Source organism: Camellia sinensis, chromosome 9, assembly GCF_055761805.1.
Source record: "Camellia sinensis isolate YWXY chromosome 9, ASM5576180v1, whole genome shotgun sequence".
Classification (NCBI taxonomy): Eukaryota; Viridiplantae; Streptophyta; class Magnoliopsida; order Ericales; family Theaceae; genus Camellia; species Camellia sinensis.
In genome coordinates this window covers 200344498-200366452 of record NC_138969.1, presented here as the reverse complement: position 1 = coordinate 200366452, position 21955 = coordinate 200344498, and the positions used below count along the sequence as shown (strand labels likewise).

The following is a 21955-nucleotide window of genomic DNA, read 5'->3' as shown; positions in this document are numbered from 1 at the left end:
CACTGTTATGTGAAAAAAAATTTAAATAAATTTTTTCAATAGTTATTTTTTAGAATTGAATTTTAAAAATAATTTGGTTATGAGTTTTGAATAGAATTTTCAATCGAATTTTGAGTTGTACGTTTGGTTATGAGTTTTGAATAAAATTTTCAATCGAATTTTCAAAACTCTTCTTAAAACTCATAATCAAACAAATTTTCTCTTTTAAAATTATAATTTCAAAACTCACAAACTCAAAATATAATTCTATTCTCAAATCATAATTTTAAAATTTTACTAAACGCTACCTTAGACTTTTAGAGAAAAGTTACTACAAATTATTACAACAATTTTTCTAAATTTTTATTTATTAATTTTAATATAAAAATAATAATTAAAATGATCAATTCCCAACGACACTAAGCGAGATGAAAGTGAACTAGTAGGGAGGGAGGCTTGGGTTGGGTTGGGTTGTATGGTTGATCCTGTTTTCATCTTTTGAGCCCTGAATCTGAATGAATTAACAAATAAAGAACTAAAACTAGCACACCATCACCAACAACATGATCATGATGATGAACGCCGCGGTCGGTAATATTTTCCCTTTTTTGCCTTCATTATCCAAAACATTATCCTACTCCTCCTCGCCGACCCTCTTCTTCCCTATTCTTTCCCCTCGAACACGATCCACTCGATCTCTCGTAATTGAGACGACCACCGTCGCCGAAGCTCAAACTTCAGAGGAGGCTCGTTCGGAGTCTGTTGCTCGCCGCCTAATCCTGCTTCGTCATGCGAAGAGTTCATGGGATGATCGTTCATTGCGAGGTATCCCCTTTCTTCCCTCCCTCCCTACCTCTCCCCCTTATTTCGATTCTCTTTTGCGCTGCCTCTGGAAAATGTGTTTGTTGTTGATAATGCCTCCCTCCCTCCTTCTTATCCCTTTATGCTGTGCTGTGTTTTGTTGGAGCACTTGGGGAGGATTGGGAAATGGAAAGGAAAAAGATAGGTGAAAGGTGTGTGACATGTAGTCCCCTTGCCTTTTCCATTCCCGAATTCCTCCTCCAATCAAACACAGCCTTATGTTTGCTTTGAACTTAGGAATTGATACGGGAACAGAAAGTGACAAGGAACACCGTTTTCCTTTTCACTCTTACTTCCTAATAAATCATTTTTTTTTTAATGAAGTGATTAGGAATAATGAAAAACAAGAACTAAGCTGTGTTGGCTCACTGCAATGAAACAGAATGGAATGGTCATTCGATCAAAATCTTCATTTCTCTCATATTTTCTTCTCCTCTTTGTTTTCCATGGTAAAGATTTTTTAATTATAAATGACTATTATATAAAAATACCATCCACGGTATAGAGAAGGATGAAAAGCATGATATGACTTAGATTTTGAAATCCTCTGTGTTCTTGTATTCCAAATGGACATTTGTCACTTATTTTGCTATTAGACGGTTTCACTTGCACTGGTGGCAACTGAGACACAACTACTGATATTTGTAAATGAGGACTCCTGTTGTTGTTTTTTTGTTTTTTTTTTTGTCTAATTAATCGTTACACTTCATTGCAAAGTCACCTCGTAAACACTTTAACCACTTTAAAATAAAAAAATAAAAAAATAATAAAAAATAAAAAAGGTGAGCAAAAATGCTTAGAGGTAAACTCATTTCATGCATTTTTCTTTTTATTGTTTTGATAACCAAAATCGTGTCAGGCTTCTTGATACCTGCTTCCTTCTTTATCTTGCAAAGATCATGATCGCCCTTTGAGTAAAGCGGGACAAGCTGATGCTATTGAAGTTTCACACAAGCTCCAGCAGTTGGGTTGGATTCCTGAGCTTATTTTGTCCAGGTTAGGATTCTCTAGAAATACTTGCACAGTACAGATGACCCCATAAGGCTAGATTGACTTGTGTACAATGAGTGAATAGTTCATCATTGGATCGGAAATTCTCTACTGGTGTCTTGGTGTAGTGATGCAGTGCGAACAAAGGAAACACTTAAAACTATGCAAGAGCAAGTGAGAGGATTTTTGGAAGCTGAGGTACATTTCATTTCGAGCTTTTATTCAATTGCAGCAATGGATGGACAGACAGCTGAGCACCTTCAACATGCCATCTGTAAATTTTCAAGGGACAAGATACTTACAGTTATGTGAGTTCTGCTGACTGTAACAGCTTGTTTGGAGTTCCATTTAATAGGTGAGGTATTTGTGTGTATTAAGGGTGCATCTTGATGGCAAATGGAAAAGAAACTCTTGGTGTGTTTTACATAGTATGTCAAATGAATTCAGTAAACTTGTATAGTTTTTGTAATTAGTCTACTTAGCTGTGATTTTAAATTTTTATTTAAATTGACATTTCCATATATGGTTTCATTTTTTTCAATAGCAACTATCATCTCCATGGGACCTCTGATGACCCTTGTCATGTCTTGACAATAGATGTCTTTTCAATAACAATCTAATTTATTTAGTTTTAGAATGTACTTGTGTAGGAAGCAAGTAGGACTATACAGGTGTAGATACTAATATTCTCACTTGTTTTTTCCTTTGTTTTTTCTTATCTCTGTCTTATTAGTTTTTTTTTTCTCACATAATTTATATAGAAATATATAAAAAAGTTCATTAAGAATTTTGACAGAAAGTTAAATGTACAGGTGTATGGGACATAACAGAGGATGGGAGGAGGCAGCCTCAATGTTCTCAGGCACCTCCATAGAGCTGAAGACTTGCAATGCTGCTTTGCTTGAAGCTACTGGGAAATCGTGGGAAGAGGTTAAGCTCATATTTCATGCAATTTGTTTTGACTAGTGACATTATGCATATGTCATTTATCAAGTGTGATTTGAACATGTGCTCTGGCACTTTTAGAAATCTATTCTATGTTTCATTTATGGAGAAATTTGAGAAAATAAATTTTTATCTAGGGATTCGAGTTATCATGCAGCCAAGAGTTTTACACTGTTTAGACATTTATATTGATTCATAACTATAGGTCAGCAAAGAATTTCAGTAGATACAAACCACGTAGAATTTGTGCAATCCACTAAAAGTTGGGGGTGCCTGCCCAAGGAACATGGAATCCGTCTTGCGATTGCATGTTTGATATATTACACTGGTCGTTAGACCCTTTTAAGTGCCATGAATCTGGAGGGTTTTTCTATCAAAAGTTGATTTCAGGAAACAAGTCAATCAAATTTATTATATGAAAAATCTTTCTACAATGAAGTTGTTGGCCTTTTTTCCATTTGCATTTCTTTGTGAATAAACTTAATTGATTACAAGTTTAAGGCACTCCTTTTCAGGAGAAGGATCATTTTGCACTACTTAAAAGGAAATAAGTTGTTAGTTATTTTATGGCCTCTAATAAAGTTGTACAGTAAAATATGATGCAAGACACGAGCTAAGCAAAAAGCAATGTTTGGATTGAACTGGTAATGAATAAATTCATTGTGGTAGAACATACACAACGTAAATCAGCTCTTCAATAATTGCTACTTGTTAGGTCATATCATATGATTAAAATTCGAGTGAAAATTGTGAAAGAGTTAATGTAAGGTGTATACGGGGAGGATCTGATGGTTGAAGGTTTGCTAGTGAGTGGTTGAACACGCAGATACCATGAGCCCAAGAAGAGACTAGGAGAGAGGAGAAGCAATCCACAGAGAGAGAGAGAGAGAGAGGGACAGTGCAGTACCAAGGACCCCAAGGACAAAGCTCAAGGAATGTGTGACCTCAAGGATGACCTCTCTGATGTATGAAGGAGGAGATGAATGAATGTTCCCTGAATTAAGGGGTACCATCTTCTATTCCGTCACGTGACTTGTAAGTTGTAACCAACTTTCTGGTTATTCTAGAATTATGTTAGAATATTCTGTGGAATGTGTCAGAGCATATCATTACATTAGTGTTTGTCTTGATCCTCGGGACTTTGTACACAAGCCCAGTGGTGTGGTCCCTCTCTGTCAGTAGGACTAGCCAACGGCAACTTGGAGCGTAGGTCCGCAGCGCATACCAAACACATTGACATGCCTAAACCCTACCTATTTGGCTTAGGTGCTTGAGTAGTGCGCTTTGAACTGCCATAAATCAAGTCACACATGAAGACTACAGTAGCATTAGTATTCGTGATGCATATCTTGACTGACAGCCTTGTGGTGAAGTATTGCGGAAGTGGGATAGACTTAGCGTCCTCATGATGTTTTGCTTGGACTGCAGCTAACACGTGTAAGCCCCATCCCAACATGTCCAGCATCAGTTATCCTTCACGTGTCCACAAAAGTTGTCCCACGCAGGAAATACCTACATAAAACTCAAAATGACTTTTGAAATGGCTCTAGCTTCTTCAAGCATCACTTGGACGAAAGTATGTCTAATTGAGATGATATAAACACAACCTATGTGGGCATGCGACAGTCTCACATCAGAAACATGCAGGGAGGTTTGCTCATCACTTTCTCTATAGGGTTCGAGTGGGCATGCGAAAATTTAAGCACTTTGTTTCCTGATTGGTTTTGGACTCTCTTACATATAAAAATACTCTTTTCTGTGATTAGGGAATGAGACACTTGAGATACATCAATTTTTGCATTCTTGAGAGTTATAAACCCTACATGGTGAGTGTTCTGTGTGGATCCCATCATTAACTTGATCTACTGTAGGTACATTCTAGGTTAAGTATTTTGTATAGAACACTCACTGCATAGTTTTATCGCTTCAACCATTGGTCATTGGTAATGGAGGGCGTATGAAGATTGGAGCACAATAGGATCAGAGGAGGTTGACTGGGTTAGAGCTATGTGGAGTGGAAATCACTTTTAAGTTTAATTTCTGGTAATTTAAAAAAAGGACATTAAATTTTAAGTTTGGTCCAACAATCCAATACCAAAATTAATACAGCCTGTCCCTAAGTTATTGCTCACAGTGCTCAGAACAACCTCAAATCAGAGTCCAAATGTCCTCTCTGTCACCCCCAAAACCTGATTCTTTGGTCACCCCATTCAAACCTTTAAAGATCCAATACTTCTACCAACCTTTCAGCAACAAAAACAAACTAAAATCAGCCTCAAAAGCTCGATTATTGTATATTAGTTTTGGACTCACTGCTAGTAGGAGAGTTTTCCTCCTACGTGTCCCACATTGCATAGTATAGATTCCTAGCTGTCAAACATTGCCCCTGATGTGCTGTTTGGCTCTGTAATTCCCTTTAACAATTTGCTCAAACACAGAGAACATTTAGATTGTAAAAAAGTACACCCCGTTTAGTCATTGGATGGAGGTATGGGAGAGGTAGAATGGATACAAATCTATCTTTTAGCATTATTTGCATAAAGTGGCTCTCCTCATGTTTCAATCCACAACCTCCAGATTGATACGCCCAACATTTAAATTGGTGCAACATATATTTTTCCTTTACCAATAAAACTCTGCATTCTTAAAATTATGTGGTTAGATGATTTAGACATCTCTTCTAGTTTTGGTGGACATTTAGTATGGAATTATGAGTTGTTCAATTGTTTTCAGTAATGAAGACTTGGATTGTACAACTACAAAAGACCATAAATGAACATGAGTCGATGTTCCTGGTGAAATATATGATAGTAAGTTCTGAGTGACGAAGTAAACACATGCTATTGCTTAACTTTTGATTAAGGATGATGGTGAGGAACAAAAATGGAAATTTGATGTTGAAAGAGTAAAGAGGAAGGGTAACATTCGGACTTAAATGGCAAAACAACTGTATACATACATATGGATTAATGTGTGTACTCTTTTTTTACACACATTAAACTTCGTCCCTTCCAATTGAATCGAGCTCTGTTTTTCACCAACACCATGGAAACGGCTGTGTTCTACGGGAATAAAGGTTTGCAATTTTTTGATAAGGGTATCGCAATGACGATGGAGAGATGGTCAGATGAAAAGCATAGGTGTTTTAACGTTATTGCCTCATATGGAGGATGGATTGCTATTTGCAATTTGCCATTTAATCTATGGAATGATATGCCATTCGAAAGGATTGGGGCGAGCTATGGAGGGTTATTAGAAGTGGATAACAAAACCAAGAATTTTGAAAATCTTTTCGAGGCAAGATTGAAAGTGAGGGGATCTGATTCTGAGTTTTTACCATCAACCATTGAGGTTACGACGGGTGTAGGCTCAATCACAGTTCGGGTGAAGCCACTGTCGAAACCTTTCAAAAGAAGAGAGTCATAGGATAATCTTTCGATTGTAGTGTCTACTAATCATAGGCTTGAGAGGAATGATATTCTTGAGAATGATGGCAATGAATCTGAAAAGTGGTTGAGGAAAATGAGTAAGTATGTGTCTTTCCCTTTGGAGGAGGGAGATGTGCCTCACTTTACACAATTACTTGACACTCTTGGTTTGTCCCTAGTTAGGAAGAATGGGAAGAAGTCTAGGTCTAGGAGTGTGGGGTTTGTATCTAAGTCTGGTAGTAGTCATAGAAGCTCGGGGCAGGGGATGAGGGAATTAAGAAATCTTGAAAGTGGCATTAATTATGAGGGGCAAAGGAAAGAGACAAAGGGTGATGTTGGTTCTCAATGAAGATTTTGAGTTGAAATGTTAAAGGACTACGGTCTTGTAGGAAAATGGTGGTAATTAAAGTGGTTTTGAAAATTCATTAACCAGATATAGTGATATTTCAAGAGACAAAGTGTGAGAAATGTGATAGAGGTTTCATTAGGAGTGTTTGGGGGACCACGTTTAGGAGATGGGCTGTTTTGGCTTCTAGCTGGAGATCAGGGGGAATTTTGATTATGTGGGATGAGAAAGTTGTATCGGAGTGTGAGATAGTTGTTGAGGTGTTTTCATTGTCCATTAGGTTTAGGAATCGGTATAACAAGGAATGGTGGTTGACGAGGGTTTATGGTCCCAATAGGCCTAGTAGTCGTCAGGAATGATGGGAGGAGTTGGTGGGATTATTTGGGCTTTGTTCCCCTAATTGGTGTGTGGGCGGCAGGGATTTTAATGTGGTTCGGCTTATTTCGAAAAAACTCAATGAGGTTTCCACAAATAGGAGTATGCGGGATTTCAACTCTTTTATAAGGGATTATGAGTTGCTCAACCCTCCCTTGAGTAATGCTCGGTTTACTTGGTCCAATCTTCAGGAAAATCTTGTGTGTTGTAGATTGGATAGGTTTCTTCATACTCTAGGGTGGGAGGAGTTATTTCCTGATATAAGGCAAGAGGTAGGGCCAAGAGTTATGTCAGACCATTGCCCGGTGATTCTTAAGAGCTGTCCTTTTAAATGGGGTCCTACCCCCTTTAGATTCGAGAATATGTGGTTGGAAAATCGATCTTTTAAGGCGAATTTTAAGGATTGGTGGGAAAGTTGTAGAGTCCATGGGTGGAAGGGTTTTATGTTTATGCAAAAGCTAAAAGGGGTCGAGGATAATTTAAAGGTTTGGAAGCGTGAAGTTTTTGGTGATCTAAATGAGGTGAACGCGGAGTTAGTTCGGGATATTGAGGAATTAGATGCAAAGGAGTCTGGGAAGGGTTTATTTGGGGTTTTGAGGGATAAGAGATCATTGCTCAGAATGAAGTTGGAAGAGCTTGTTTTTAGGGACAGATTTTTTGGAGACAAAGAGCTAAGTTGAAATGGGCTAAAAAGGGTGATACCAATTCTAGATTTTTTCATAGGGTTGCATCGGGAAAGAGGAGGAAGAATTTTATTAAAAATTTGGAGGTAGGGACGACAGATATTGGATGTAATCTTAGTGGCAAATGAGGTTGTTGAGGAGTATAGAGGGTTACATAAGGAGGGTGTTGTCATTAAGGTTGACTTTGAGAAGGTGTATGACCATGTTGATTGGGGCTTTGTGGATTTTGTTTTGGAAAGGAAGGGGTTTGGATCTAGGTGGAGAATGTGGATTTAGGGGTGTTTGTCGTCTTGCAATATGTCGGTCATTGTGAATGGTAAGGCTGGGGACTCTTTTTGAGCATCTAGGGGTCTAAGTTAGGGTGATCATTTATCATCATTTTTGTTTATTTTAGTTGTTAATGTGTTGAGTCGGATTATTGATATAGCTAAGGATAAGGGTGTTATTAAGGGATTTGTGGTGGGGAGGGATAGGATTGGAGTCACTCATTTACAGTTTGCGGATGATATTATATTTTTTTCATCAAAGAAGGAAAGTAAGGTGAGTTGTTTGCTAAAGATTCTGAAAATTTTTGAAATTGTGTCGGGACTCAAGGTCAATCTTAGCAAGAATAGTGTTGTGGGTATTAATCTGGGAGAGAGCTATGTGCAAAGGGTGGCGGATATATTAGGATGTTCCGTTGAATTTTTTCCTATCAAATACTTGGGGCTTCCATTGGGGGGAGATCCTAGAGTGGCGTCCTTTTGGGAGCATGTTCTTGTCAAAATTAGGAAAAGATTTGAGGTATGGAAGTGAGCTTTGTTGTCTAAGGGAGGGAGATATACTTTGATACAGTCTGTATTAGGCTTTGTTCCTATTTATTTATTTTCCACATTCAAGATTCCAATTAGCATTGCGAGGAAAATTGAGAAATTGATGAGAGATTTTCTTTGGGAATGGTGTGACGAGGGTAAAAGGGTTCATTTGGTTAATTGGGAGGTTGTTTCACTTTCTAGGGATAAAGGGGGTCTGGCTATAGGAAATATCATCGCTAGGAACATTGTTCTCTTGGGCAAGTAGTTGTGGAGATTTCTCGTTGAAAGTGATTTGCTATGGTGTTTAGTTGTTAAGAGCAAATATGGTGTTCAACCCAATGGCAGAGATTATAATATGGTTAATAGAGGCAATTGTCATTCTCCGTGGAAGTCCATTTCTCGCTTGTATCCACTTGTGTTTAATTTCCTTTCATTGAGAGTGGGGAATAGGGTGAGCGTCCGTTTTTGGGAGGATGTGTGGGTAGGGGATATCTCGCTTGATATGTTTAGCTGTCGAGAGCAAGTATGGTGTTCAACCCAATGGTAGAGATTCTAATGTGGTTAATAGAGGCAATTGTCGTTCTTCGTAGAAGTCCATTTCTCACTTGTATCCACTTGTGTCTAATTTCCTTTCATTGACAGTGGGGAATGGGGTGAGCATCCGTTTTTGGGAGGATGTGTGGGTAGGGGATATGTCGTTTGATAGAGCTTTTCCTCTTCTTTATCGGTTGGTTCGTTCTAGGAATGTTTCGATAGCGTCGGTGGCATGCTCTTCTATGGCACCCATCTCTTGGAATTTTGATTTCCTTAGGAACTTAAATGATAGGGAGGAGGTGGCTGAGTTGGTATCTTTGTTGGTCTTGCTTGCTTCATGGGATATCTCTATCTTCCTCTCATGGCATTAGGGGATGAAATCTTAGTTCTTCAGGGGTCTTTTCCTGTAAATCCTTTTTTGATAAGCTTATAGATAATCTTTTTATTTCTTTGCTTCCTATTCATAAGAAAATTTGGAAAACGGTTGCCCCTCATAAAGTGAAGTTCTTCATGTGGTCTTTAGCTCAAAGGAGTGTCACAACTAATGGTGTTCTCCAAAGAAGGCGGCATAATCACTCTCTTTGCCCTCAATGGTGTGTGATGTGCAAGAGGGATTCGGATGTAGCGGATCATTTATTCCTTCATTGCCCAGTGGCTTTTCTATTATGGCAGTGTCTTTTCGGCTTATGTGATGATTAGTGGGTTGCTCCGCGGGACTGCATTCTAATGCTCCTTGTTAGGTTCAAAGGGTTTGGGGGCACCAAAAGAGCCAAAACATTGTGGTCAAGTATTGTTTTTGAGATTTTCTGGACTATATGGTTGGAGAGAAATGCAAGACTCTTTGATGGCAAGGAATCAAACGTAGAGGCTTTGTGGGATAGGATGGTATACTTGGCTTCGTTTTGGGCATTTGTATCACCTCCTTTTAAAGGAGTTCCCTTGTTCTTGATCTCTAGGGATTGGGTTGCTGTTTGCCATACCTACATGTAGGAGTTTTGTGCTTTTGTTTTGTTCTTTCTCCTTCTTTGTATGAGGACTTCTTGTCCTCTTTCATTTTTCTTTTTTAAATAAAATTTTTGTTGATGCTCATAAAAAAAAAAATGTGTGTACTCTCTTTTTGTTGTTGTTGTTGTGTATATGCTGAAGTGATCAGAGGGTAAAAACAGAAATATAGGTACTCACTGAATAGTTGGACTTCATTGAAATTTTTTGGATAGTAAAGGGTGGACGGCAGATGCTTTTATCTGCTTTTGTTGTATTAAATGGGCAGAATTGAAATCTTGTCTACTTTTTCTGGTTCCCTGTCTAACCCATCATCGTCTTTCAATTGCAGGCATTTTCTTTGGCAGGATTTGGTGGGTGGAAGCTCCAGGGCATAGTGAAGCCAAATTCTAATTTGTAGGATTGTGTTCAGTTATGAGTACCACTACTTCCAAAATACCAGGCCTTACTTATGATAGGGCTGAATACAAATTTTCAAACTTGACAAGCAATTTGTGAGATAGGCAAGGAGTGGAAACCAAAGTTGAGTGAATTTGGATGCATTCGCTTATGCAGGCGATAGTTTATTATATATGGCTTGCAAAAGTTTTTTTTTAAAAAAATGGTTGTTTTTATACCTCTGCTTCTTACTAGATTGTGTTCTGTAGCCCTGTGTCAAAGATTGTGTTGGTGGTCATATTGTCAACTTGCTAAAGATTTATTGAATTAACAGTTGTGATGTGGAACAGATCATTACCTACAATTATGTTAGTGTGATCAAATTGTCAATTTATTACATGAACTAGATCAGTGAACTTTTAAATCATTGGATGCAGGATGATGAACAAAGAGTATCCAACTCAATGAAACCACGGCTTTTCTATTGTCACCGAGAAACTTATCCCCCCCACACCCACCCCCAACCAAGCAGCATGCCTATTTAAAGAAACCAACATCATCAACAGCATAAGAATCGAGCTCCAGAGAGAGGCGAGAGCTTCTCTATGAGATTTTCGACCGAGTTTTGGCGACAGTCCGGAGACCTCCTTCACACTTCTAGAGTGTAGATCCGAGTTTTTTATGTTAGGAATAGGGATTTTGTGGTATTTCTTTATTTTTAACATAGATTTTTGGTTTTTCCCAATGGTTTTTTGCTATTGTGGGGTTCATAAGCTTCAACCTTCTGGTGCAGCGGCAACAACAGTAGAGTTCGAGTAGCGGCGATGGCGGACGACATCTTCGGTGATGGCAAGAGTAGACCTTCCATCCATAGGTTGGAGCCCATGCCACATCTGCCAATAAATTTGTGGTTTTCTCAAGCTGCGACTGTTCTTTGAGATTTTTTGTTGTTTGTAATAGATTTTTTCTTTTCGTTGTTCTTGTACTATATTTTTCTTTTAAAATATTGCCTATATTTCTACTTCTTAAAAAAAAAAATTTAAAAAAAAAAAATCATAAGAATCACAAAAATTTCCTTCAAAACCTACTTCATTGACCAACATTTCATTTAGAGATTTATTGCCTTTCAATCATTTTAAGACAACCATTATAAATTCTTGTACATTTGAGTAGTCCAAACATCTTATCATAAAGGCATGATTGGGGATTGATCTTGTACATTTGTGTAGTGCAAACATCTTATCATAAAGGCATGATTGGGGATTGATCTTGGCTACGAGAACACTTCCCAAACTCCACAAACTTGGTTGGCTACTATTTAATAAAGCTTACTGATGGTTTTAGTACCTCAATGACCATACATTTACAGGGAATAATCCATTGGTTGTACCCTTCTAGGTTACTTGCAAAACCAGTCTGGGTTCGTGCACCAGTGGTGTTCCTCCCAGACCCTCCGACGATCTAGTTAGAAAATTGGAATATCCTCCGTGTGTGCATGGGGACGGGTTCATTTGTGTGTACCTTGATGTTTGGTCCAAATCATTCTCCAAAGGTATCCGTTGTCCCCCATTCAGCAATTGCCACTTTGGTTTTGTACCGTTTGACACGACTGAACTACTGGTTGACATGTTCTTTCCCTAACATCGTTCAATCATTATACCTAACCAATCAACTTTTTATGGAAGTGGGTCTAGGCCTACCAAGTGGAGTCGGCAGACTTGAACCTCAAGTCATTCTTGCCAACCAGGCTGCCATGCCCCTGCTTCGGCTGGGCTAGGCTTAGTTGGTGAGGTGTGACCTAGACTGGGCTAGGCGCCACAATGGGCCATAATCTCCCAGTATCATCATCTACCGTTCATTATAGCAAACATCTCTTTCATTTTCCAACACCACCATCTTCACCACCACGACCCATGATCACAACCTCCACATCCACCCTAACATCATCAAAATGAGTTTTATATATTAAATGGGTTGGTCAGGTAAATTTGTTCGACTAGTAATACAATCCAACTCGCTTAAACCTGTTTATCAAATGGGTTGGTTTAGATTCTCACCCGCCTAAATTAGCCTGTTTGGCACCTCTACCCATTACATTACCCCAAATAAGAATGTGTGCATATACAAATACAATAAATGCACAAATGCTCATCTACATTCATAGTGCATGTGTACATGTGATCCTACAAACATCTTGTTATGCGCATATACACATCATCCATCATCTATGCTAAAACACTCATCTACTCGTCCTATGCCTAGACTTGAATATAGGCACAAAAACTCTACCAATATCAATGAGTCCATACTTTCATAGTAAACCTCTATGTATCACGCTCCTGTGAATTCTTATTTACATTATACATCACTGTATATTAAGTTCCTATTTATATATACATAGGCATACACACATTTATCTACCACTAGTTGTCTAAATCATCTTTGAATAATGATTTCATAAGTTGACAAGGAATAACCCCTCTTGGTTTGCACTTTTCCTCAACAAGGCAAGATTGCTCTAACAAACACTATGCACCATTCATCACAATTTCCCATCAACATCAAAACCATGTATTCATGATGCAGCACCAATTACCAAATTCCTGTCCATTTGACAGTCCCAAAAAAAAAAAAAAAAAAAAAAAAAAGAAGTAAATTTCACATCTTCAATCAGACCTTGTGTATGGAAACGACATGGTTTAAAGAAATTCAGAAGACGAGTCTCTCGAAACTGAATAATCTCATACACATCTAAAACCAACAAGGTTCCTTCACCTAATGAAAAAGTATATACGTTCTTCAGGAAACTACACATATAACGCAAACTGAGAATCCTGAAATGTAAATAACATGCAGCATACACGTACTATAGATTGCTACCTGAAACATTTTCCAGCTGATCTTCATTGCCAATGGATATTCCTGATGAATGATCAAACTGCTCTCTGGCCAGGAAGACTGAGTGGGGTTGCTGGTAGGGTGGACTTAAGCTCGACTCCAATATCTGGTGTGTAAGCACCATCTCTGGTTTAGCATATGCTCCAGCACCCATGATCACTCGTTGCTTCTTCACTGGCCTCTCACCTTTTGGGCTCTCAGTTGGAGAGCTGCCATGGCAACCAGAATCTGGTGTAAGTGGCTCATGATGAGAAGAGAACGATTCATCAACAGAAAGGCTCTTGGCTGGGGCACGTTCCTTGGTAACCTTGTCCAACAGTGGAGACTCAGAAGTTGGGGCAGGGGTTGCTGGGTCAGTCTTATTGTCCGATTCTGGGCAGTTGTCACCTGATGCTGGGGCAGAGACCCCTGAGCCAGGCACTTCTGAGAGAACTCCACTGAGTCGTTGTTGCTCTTCAATTATCTTCTTCAAGTACTTGCCTTGGGCTTCTATGCGCAATTGTAGCTGCCTCTGCACCTGTTGTAATTTAAATTTAAAAATATTTTGGTTAAACATTAGCTCACAAAAAAATAAAAACTGGTATTCTTATGACAACTAAATGTGAAAACAAAGGATAACTATTTCTTGTCGTGCCCTAGAGTCACACCGTCAGTTGGACAATTCTAAATAACATATAGGCATGAACTGCTTCCTGTATCCACAGATACCAGCATGAGTATTCATAGTGTAAAAGACACAAAGAAAGTAGGTCAGGTGATATCTGCCTGGTCTCTGCACCATATTTCATGGCCTTCGCTGTGTAGAAACAAAAAACCAGCCCACAAAAAATTAGATTGAAAAAACGTCTTGGCAGAAAACCTCCACCTTTAGATGCAGGAATTTCCTACTAGGGGTGACCTTCCCACTTTAAAATCGTGATTCCATGGTTCAAAGTAAGAATCTTGTTAGAACTGCATTCCACGTAAGATAATATTGCGGTTTCAACTAGAATAGGACCACTCAAACATATGAATCCCAAAGAAATAAATGAAAAGCGACAAAGGCAAACGGAAATATGTAGCGAACATATATTTATCCAAGATTTTGGCTTTCCTCTTGGAATTTTTTTATAGATCTTTCAATTTGGATTTTGTAAGGATTAAAAGATAAATATATATGTTATTAGTGATGAATTGTTACTTTTGTAATAAGAATTTTCTATGCTTATGTTAATAGTGCAAGCGACAATATATTACAACTAAACAACAAAAATATTTCTTAAAATATAAAATACATTAACACTCGCTCCGAACCTTAGCCCACAACCCTTGTTCAATGACATGACTCTTTTTCTTTCTTTCTTTCTTTCTTTTTTTTTTTTAAATTTCTGCATTGCTGTCAAAGTTTTGTACCATTGTGGTTTATATGAAAGCAAGCACCAAAGAATTAATTCCCTAAAGACCTCTCAATTCAATCAAAAGCCTAAATTGATTCTTGATGTTTGTGATGAAGAGAAAATTAAGAAGAATCAGGGACAATTCAAGTCTTTATATTAGGTGTCATGGAGTTTGAAGGGAAGTGTTCCACATTTTGAAACCTGTTCCAAAATTCTCCACAATGGTATTGGCATTCTGTACTAAACTTTGGGCTTTGGGTAGGTGGTTAGGCATCTGATATTTCTAATTGATATATACAAGGACAAGGTCAAAGTCACATGGCTCCATCATTTAAGTATCCAAAATTTCATCTTGCATGTTGTACAAATAATGTCTATATCTTTTTTTTTTTTGATCAGCAACAAAAAGATAAATTTTATTAAGGCCCAAGGCCAAAGAGAAGAGGATAAGGCATCCTCCACAATGAAAAAGAAAAAATACATCCAAAAAGACAACCACACCAAAAGACAACCAAAACTACACAACTATACAGCACAAACCGACACCCAATTTGAAGCAATCAAAAAAAGAGGAATCCCTCAGAACACAGGACTTGCCGAGGCCCAAAAAGACGCCAAATAACACATTCTATCCCATAAATAATCTATATCCCTAGATCCTCCTTTAAAAATTTCATCTTGCATGTTGTACAAATAATGTCTATATCATATAGCCATGTTGAGCATGGATACTCCACCTGCTTTGATGCAGGTAAAAAAAAAAGTTTGGTGGGGAATTTGTGGTGAATTTAGCACACCTATCATGAGCTAGCAATCCAGCGGCAGGTGTATAAACAGAAATCTCATATCCATAGTTGTGTCATCCATTATACTTAATGATTGTATGGTTTGTACCTAGTGACTTAGATTCAGAGTTCTTTTCATTTTGTTGTTATGCTCCATGAACTTGGTTGATTCCCAATATAAAATAAAAAGGAAAAAAAAAATGTTAATGATGTCTCCTCAAAAAGGACAGGAAAACATACCTCCAATTGCTCATGCAGCCGCTTCTGTACCTCCATCTGCAACTTCAGTGCTTCAGTAATTTGCATCCCACTGCAAACATATGAGAACGCTTACCTTCTCAAATCAAGTAGCCCATTAGAGAGCTACATAAACAGAACTCAATGTTTCATTATGCAACCTTGTCCATACTATAAGTTCTCAACTATACAATAAATTTTGGGGAGGCTTCCGTGTCGATTTTAATAGGTGAACTTATTGTTCAAAAAGTCCTATGAGAATTAATGTCGTTTTTCATCCAACACTATTAAAAAGTCACTAATTGTTAATTTTTAGCGATAGTTTAAAACTTGTCACAACAAATGTCACTAGTTATAACTTTTAGCAACAGTTTAAAAAAATCGTCACAAAAAAATATTACTAATTTTTAACTTACAGCGACAGCTTGACAAATTCGTCATAAAAAAAGTCACTGGTTATAAGTTTTAGCAATAATTTATGAAAATCATGACAAAAAAAAGTCACTAATTGTTAATTTTTAGCGACATATGCAAAAATCATCACAAAAAATTATTTTTAGCTTTATTAGAACTTATTTTCAATAGGATTTTATAGAAATTAAGTCCAACTATTGGGACCTATTGGTAGTTTCCCCTAAATTTTGAGACCATTTGAGAAAAGGGAAGTAGATTAAACTGCTAGATCTTCCAATCTGAAATTTCCATCTCCAAACACATTTTGGCGAAGAGCAAATAATTAGTTTAACACCTCTTGCATGTCTGTGATATTTATTATTATGGGATGCATTCGATCTAGCGTCATAAACTTCTAAAAACATTTATACAAATATGATGAATTTGTCTATTTCTGCAAATGGATAGCACTAAGAAAGGAAGCAAAATTACTTACGATGAACCATCCATACTGGAAAGCATATCTCCAGATTCTTTCTTGTCAACTTTTTGCCCTTGCATTATCAATTAGAGGCAGAGTATCAATATAATGATCCTTTTAGTGGAAGGTTCCATTTTCAGATATCATTATAGAAGAATCAACAATATAAATAAAGCCATCTACTTTGGGCCTCGTTTGGGAAGCTGGCTATTTTAATAGGCTATTTTAGTTTTTGGCTATTTTGGTAGGCTAAAATAATTGTGTTTAGGAAGATGCTTGGATTTTTTTGTAATTGGGTGTGAGGTTTGTGAGAAAAAAAGTGAAATGATTATGGATTTAATGTGACATTTTGTCTTATTGGTTATTTTAGCCTATTTTGTCTTTTTGTGAATTTTATCCCAAAAAGCAAAAAATAGCCTTTGCCAAACAAGGCCTTAATTGTCCAGCAAAGATAACAAGGGTTATAGTTGGCTGTGTTACTTTTGCCTTAAAAAGTATAAGAATATGATGTATTTACCATCAGATGAGGAGTCTGGGAGGTACTTTGCAAGTCGATATTTCTGCATGTCACAAAGCAGAATTAATGGAACTCACTAAGAACAAAAAAATAAAATAAAATTTGGACAGGACAGAACCAAACAATACTTACCTGTAGATGGCTCTTGACATGGTAAATTGTTAGACCTTGCACACCCATGACTCTGAGAACACCTTTGGGTGTAGCCCCTGAAAAAAGAAAGAAAAATAGAACCTTAAGATGTTCCCATGGTTTACGTAGAATACTTTAAACTGTGAAAAGTTGTTTGATTTTTCAATTGAATCACCTATGTTTTCTTCGAGAAATGATCTACCTTCTCAGAAGTTCCAGTTCTTAGATGTTTTACACACAAAAAACTCACCCAGTTGACCTGAAAGCCAAGTCTAGACCTAAAGATCTGTCATATTGAAAAATCACCAGTGTTTAAGAACAAACATGCTATTTTATCTCTATTCATTTAAGCAGCCCTTAAATGTCCATGAACATCCAGCAACGTCTTGGTCACTGACAAGAACTGTTTATTATCATAAGAAAGAAGCTGGAGATAAGGAAATGTCAAGTACATATCCATTTTTCTTACAATTGACTTTATTTATTTATTTATTTATTTATTTTTCCTTTTTTAGGGTGGGAGTGGGAATGAACAACATAGTGGCAATGAAACAAAGTTAGCTAAATTAAGGTCAAGATAACTCACGATCAGGACCACCCAGTTGTGCCACAGCATCAACAAAGCGTTCATGAAGCTCATGTGTCCAACGCAGTCGTTGCTTGGAGGCCAGACTAGGATTGTTAAGACCGTTGCCTCCATTCATGGGGTCCATTGTGCTGGCACCACAATCTAATTGCTGACTATGGACTGCTGCGGAGTTGTTGCAAACTAAACTTGAACTAGAAACGCCCTTTGGTTGATACATTTGTCATTTGTCCACAAAAAGTAAATCGGAGTCACTGCAACCACAAAGAACACATTTAAAGACTTCGTATTTAACTATCATGTGCATTTGGAGAACAAGTTGTTAAATTGATAGACTTTTTGCATCCAGCAACCAATTTTGACACTCGTCGTCCCCATTAGTGGGAACAAGTTGAAGAAGTAATAAACAAGTAGCTTAGCTTCTTCCGTGCATGCCTTTGCAGTAATCAAGTAACCAAAAAATTCATCTTCAACAAAGGATACCGAAAAGAGAATGGGTTTGTTGGAATGAGGGGCTCAAACAGTAAAAGAGTTGGCCTAAGGAACAACCCAACACAACACAACACAAAACAAAACATTTTCAAGAGGGAGGCCTTTCAAGGAGCAGAAGGCGGGTAAGGTAAGGTAAGTAACTAAGATCCTCCAAAGGAGTTGGTAAAAAACAGAAAAGACTCCAACTTGGTCGAAGCAAACAGAGGAGATAATTAATTTAGGGCTTTGGCTTTGGCTTTGGCTTTGGCTTTGGTTGAATAAAAATAATCCAACTTTGATGAGGCATTAAAATTAGGGCAGCAGGGAAGGGAGGAATCAAACAAACAGGTGACATTTAATTGCTCCAAAAACCAAGTAAGTCGGAAGTCATTTCTTCTTCCACAACAACACAACACAACACAACACCCCCGCGTTGACCAAGGACAAGGCGAAGCCAAGCAGATGAACAGCATATAATTTGTATATTTCGGACTGGCACGAGTGACGGACTGATAGCATAGACAACACAGTGATATATATATATATATATATATAGTCAGTAAAAGAAGAAGAAGAAGAAGAAGAAGAAAAAGAAAGAACATAGATACCCAGATCTGGAAAATCGAGGAGATCGTTGGTTGATATCGGCGGGGGTTGGTTTTAGAAATAACAATTGAATTTGAACCCATACACAAACTGGTTGGTTAGAGAGTCCTTCCGTTTGCCTTCCCTTTTTGCTTTGCCTGCAAAGTTCAAATAAATTTGTTCGCTTTTGGTTTTGGTTTTGGTTTTAGGAGCTGGATGGATGTAATGTAAAGATCGCTCTAAGAAAATGCCCTCACGCCCAGAAACAAAGCGTATTATTTTTGATTTAGTTTAATTATTCGGTCCATGTTGCTGTTGGTTGGTCTTTGGCACTTTGCGATGTGTGGATGGATACCTGATTGCGTTTTCTTTCTCCTCCTTTCCTTTTCTCTCTCTCTCTCTCTCTCTCTCTCTCTCAAAGTTTAATGGCATTGACCTGCACAATTTTGCAAATTTTGTTTTAACTTTTGTCATTTGGTGGGTTTCATACTTTCATTAATTAAGTAATTATCTTTAATTCATTGGCTCGACGGTGAATTAGTTGAATGAGTTTCATATTCTAATTAAAAATTTAGTTTTATTATCTTCTTGTTTTAGTAATTTAAATTTTTCTGTAAATTACACTGCCACTCCTCAATTTTTGTTTAGTACACATCTCTTACTATATTTAAAAAATTATACTTATCCCTTGATTGGGAAATTTGGAGAACAGTTTAGAATTATAAAGGAAAAATGTGTGTAGAATTAAATGAAATATACGTATATTTTATTTACATTTTATCTATATTTTTTATTTTTCTTTCCAAATCCCTCAACCAAACACAGCATTAGTTTTTATAGATAAAAAATAATACAGATATTTTGTTCATATCATTTGAAAGAAAATAACAATCATTTTCTTTGGTTTAACTCACACAAAAAATTAAGGTAGCGTTTGGTTTAATTTTTAAAACTCAATTCTGTTTTGAAATCATGATTTGAATCAAAATTTATAACCAAACAAATTTTAAAAATATAATTCAAAATTACTTTCAAAACACATTTCTTCCTTTTTTTATTATTATTATTAATCAATCAATCATTCACTTTTTCTCTCTCATCTATCTTCTCTCCTCTCACATTCTCTCACATTCTATACATCAATCAATCCAAAAAAAAAAAAAAAAGTATAAATCATCCCAAAACTCTTTTCATAACTCATAATCAAACAAATTTTCTATTTTAGAAAATATTTGTTAGTGTCGAAGTTACTCTTATTAAAAGAAGCCGTGTTGTAGTGATTTTTCTCTCTCTAGAAATGCCCGTTACTAAAGCTCCCCGATCTGAAGAACGAAGAGCGGATGGCTACTCTACAGAGGAGTTCGATCTCCTAAACCGCAGCAAGAAGAAGATCAAAAGCAGAAGAGTAGCCAGATGATGATACCATGGCTGAGAACCAAGCGGTAGAGAAGGAAGCAGGGGATGGGCATACCCTCACTCACTGCGAAGATCAGTCGAAGGGGGAGACACCCAACTCACTGGGAGCAGAATCTAACACAGACCAGATGGAAATCTTGGAGGTAAGCAAAGATTCTGCAAGATCCTTCAAGCAAGCTCTCCTCCGTTCGAGATTCAACGAAAATCGTAATGAGAAAAATTTCGATTGCGATGTTGAGAAGCTCTCTTCAGACGACGAGGATGCAAATACTGGTCCGAGGGTTGAGCAAGAGGATGAGGTCATGGAAGAGCCCAGAGATGGGATACCCAAAGTAAAGATACCACTTGGCCTCTTAAAGAAAGTCCGTGAGCCATGGAAAAAATGTTTAATAGTGAGATTATTAGGGAAAACCATAGGGTATAAGCTGTTCATACCCAAGATGACAAAGATTTGGGGCTTGCAAGCTGATTTTGGAGCCCTAGATATTGGCAGCGAGTTTTTCATTGTTAAGTTTGACATAGCAGATGACTACGCCAAAGTTTACACGGGAGGTCCATGGATAGTGATGGATCACTATGTAACAGTAAGGAAATGGCAACAAGATTTCAAATCGGACGAAGCGGAAGAAGATACTACGGCGATATGGGTGCGATTTCCTAATCTCCCCATTGAGTACTACAACGAGAAAATTCTCTACCACATCGCAAAAGTTATTGGAGTTCCACTCAAGATTGACATCAATACAGCTATGGCTGCAATCGGCAAATATGCACGAGTTTGCATAGAGGTGGACCTCATAAAGCCTCTAATTTCTCGTTTTTCTATAGGTAAATACACTTATGGAGTTGAATATGAACATGTACACTCACTATGCTTTTCTTGTGGCAAGATTGGTCACCGGAGAGAAGCATGCAGTGATAAGCCTATTCCGACAACGAAACCTGAAGGCCAGTCAATGAATGGAGCTGGAGACCAGCGCAATGAAAGCCAAGTCAGTTCTGAGACAAACCCAAGTGGGCCAGAACACAAAAATGAGCTAAGCCCAGGGATGGATGGACCTTGGATGTCTGTTCCTAGTCAAAGAAGGAAATTGCGAGGCCCAAATGTTCAAAGAGGTGTGACTAACCAACAGACTAATAGATTTGAGATCTTACGGGACGAAGGGGAGGACAAAGGCCCCCCAACCCACTCAAGCCGTGATAAAGGGAAAGAAAAAGCCCAAGTAGATGGGAGCTTTAGGTATAAGGCTAGAGCAATAGGCAAAAAGACTGAGTCTACCAGCTTTGGCATGACTAATGACAAGAAAAGAGAGAAAGCCAGACTGGGGAATAAAGGTGGTACTAACATGAAGATACGAGATCAAGAAGTAGCTATGGGGGAGAGTGAGACATCAAATCCCCTGAGAAGCAAGCTCTATACATCTCTCACCTCACACCAGCCACCCTCACATTCCTTTAACCTCTCTCACCTCTCTACAAATTCAGAGTTCCACCAGATAAACATGGAGGAGGAAAGAGAGAATTACCCCACGAAGACGCATTTGCTGAAACATAACAGAGTAATGGTGTGTCTAACACCAGGGAAAGAAGTGTGTCACCTCATCACCTTAGAATGGTGGAATGAGGAAATAAAGTTGAGGCTTCATCTATGGAGGCAAGTGGAGGCCAACCAGGATATGCACTACCTCTCAATGACACCACTGAAGTCGATGGAAGATAACCTTCAAACCATAAGAGGCTACCTGGCACTTGATAGCCAAGGC

General features: G+C 37.8%; 2 protein-coding genes across 6 annotated transcripts; one reads left to right on the top strand and one right to left on the bottom strand.

Annotated features, from left to right (window-relative positions):
- The first annotated feature begins 391 nt into the window (after positions 1–391).
- LOC114295427 (Phosphoglycerate mutase family protein) lies at positions 392–10742 on the top strand. Its single transcript, XM_028239651.2, has 5 exons — positions 392–804; positions 1737–1836; positions 1959–2138; positions 2643–2760; positions 10269–10742. The coding sequence occupies exons 1-5, from the start codon at positions 543–545 to the stop codon at positions 10335–10337; spliced, it is 729 nt and encodes a 242-aa protein (XP_028095452.2). The 5' UTR covers positions 392–542; the 3' UTR covers positions 10338–10742.
- Positions 10743–12863: 2121 nt separating this feature from the next.
- LOC114295433 (myb-like HTH transcriptional regulator family protein) lies at positions 12864–19264 on the bottom strand. 5 transcript variants are annotated; one of them, XM_082888481.1, is made up of 9 exons: positions 18800–19244; positions 17721–17974; positions 17310–17420; positions 17135–17211; positions 17003–17045; positions 16501–16558; positions 15615–15684; positions 13196–13730; positions 12864–12918 (listed from the first exon to the last, which is right to left on the bottom strand). In XM_082888481.1, exons 4-9 carry the CDS (start codon positions 17180–17182, stop codon positions 12908–12910), a joined length of 765 nt encoding a protein of 254 aa, XP_082744607.1. In that variant the 5' UTR covers positions 17183–17211; positions 17310–17420; positions 17721–17974; positions 18800–19244; the 3' UTR covers positions 12864–12907. The 5 variants fall into 5 exon arrangements, with proteins under 5 accessions (XP_082744607.1, XP_082744604.1, XP_082744606.1 ...); XM_082888478.1 differs by lacking the exon at positions 17310–17420 and having other exon boundaries at positions 18800–19264; XM_082888480.1 differs by lacking the exon at positions 17310–17420 and having other exon boundaries at positions 16501–16549; positions 18800–19264.
- Positions 19265–21955: the final 2691 nt, after the last annotated feature.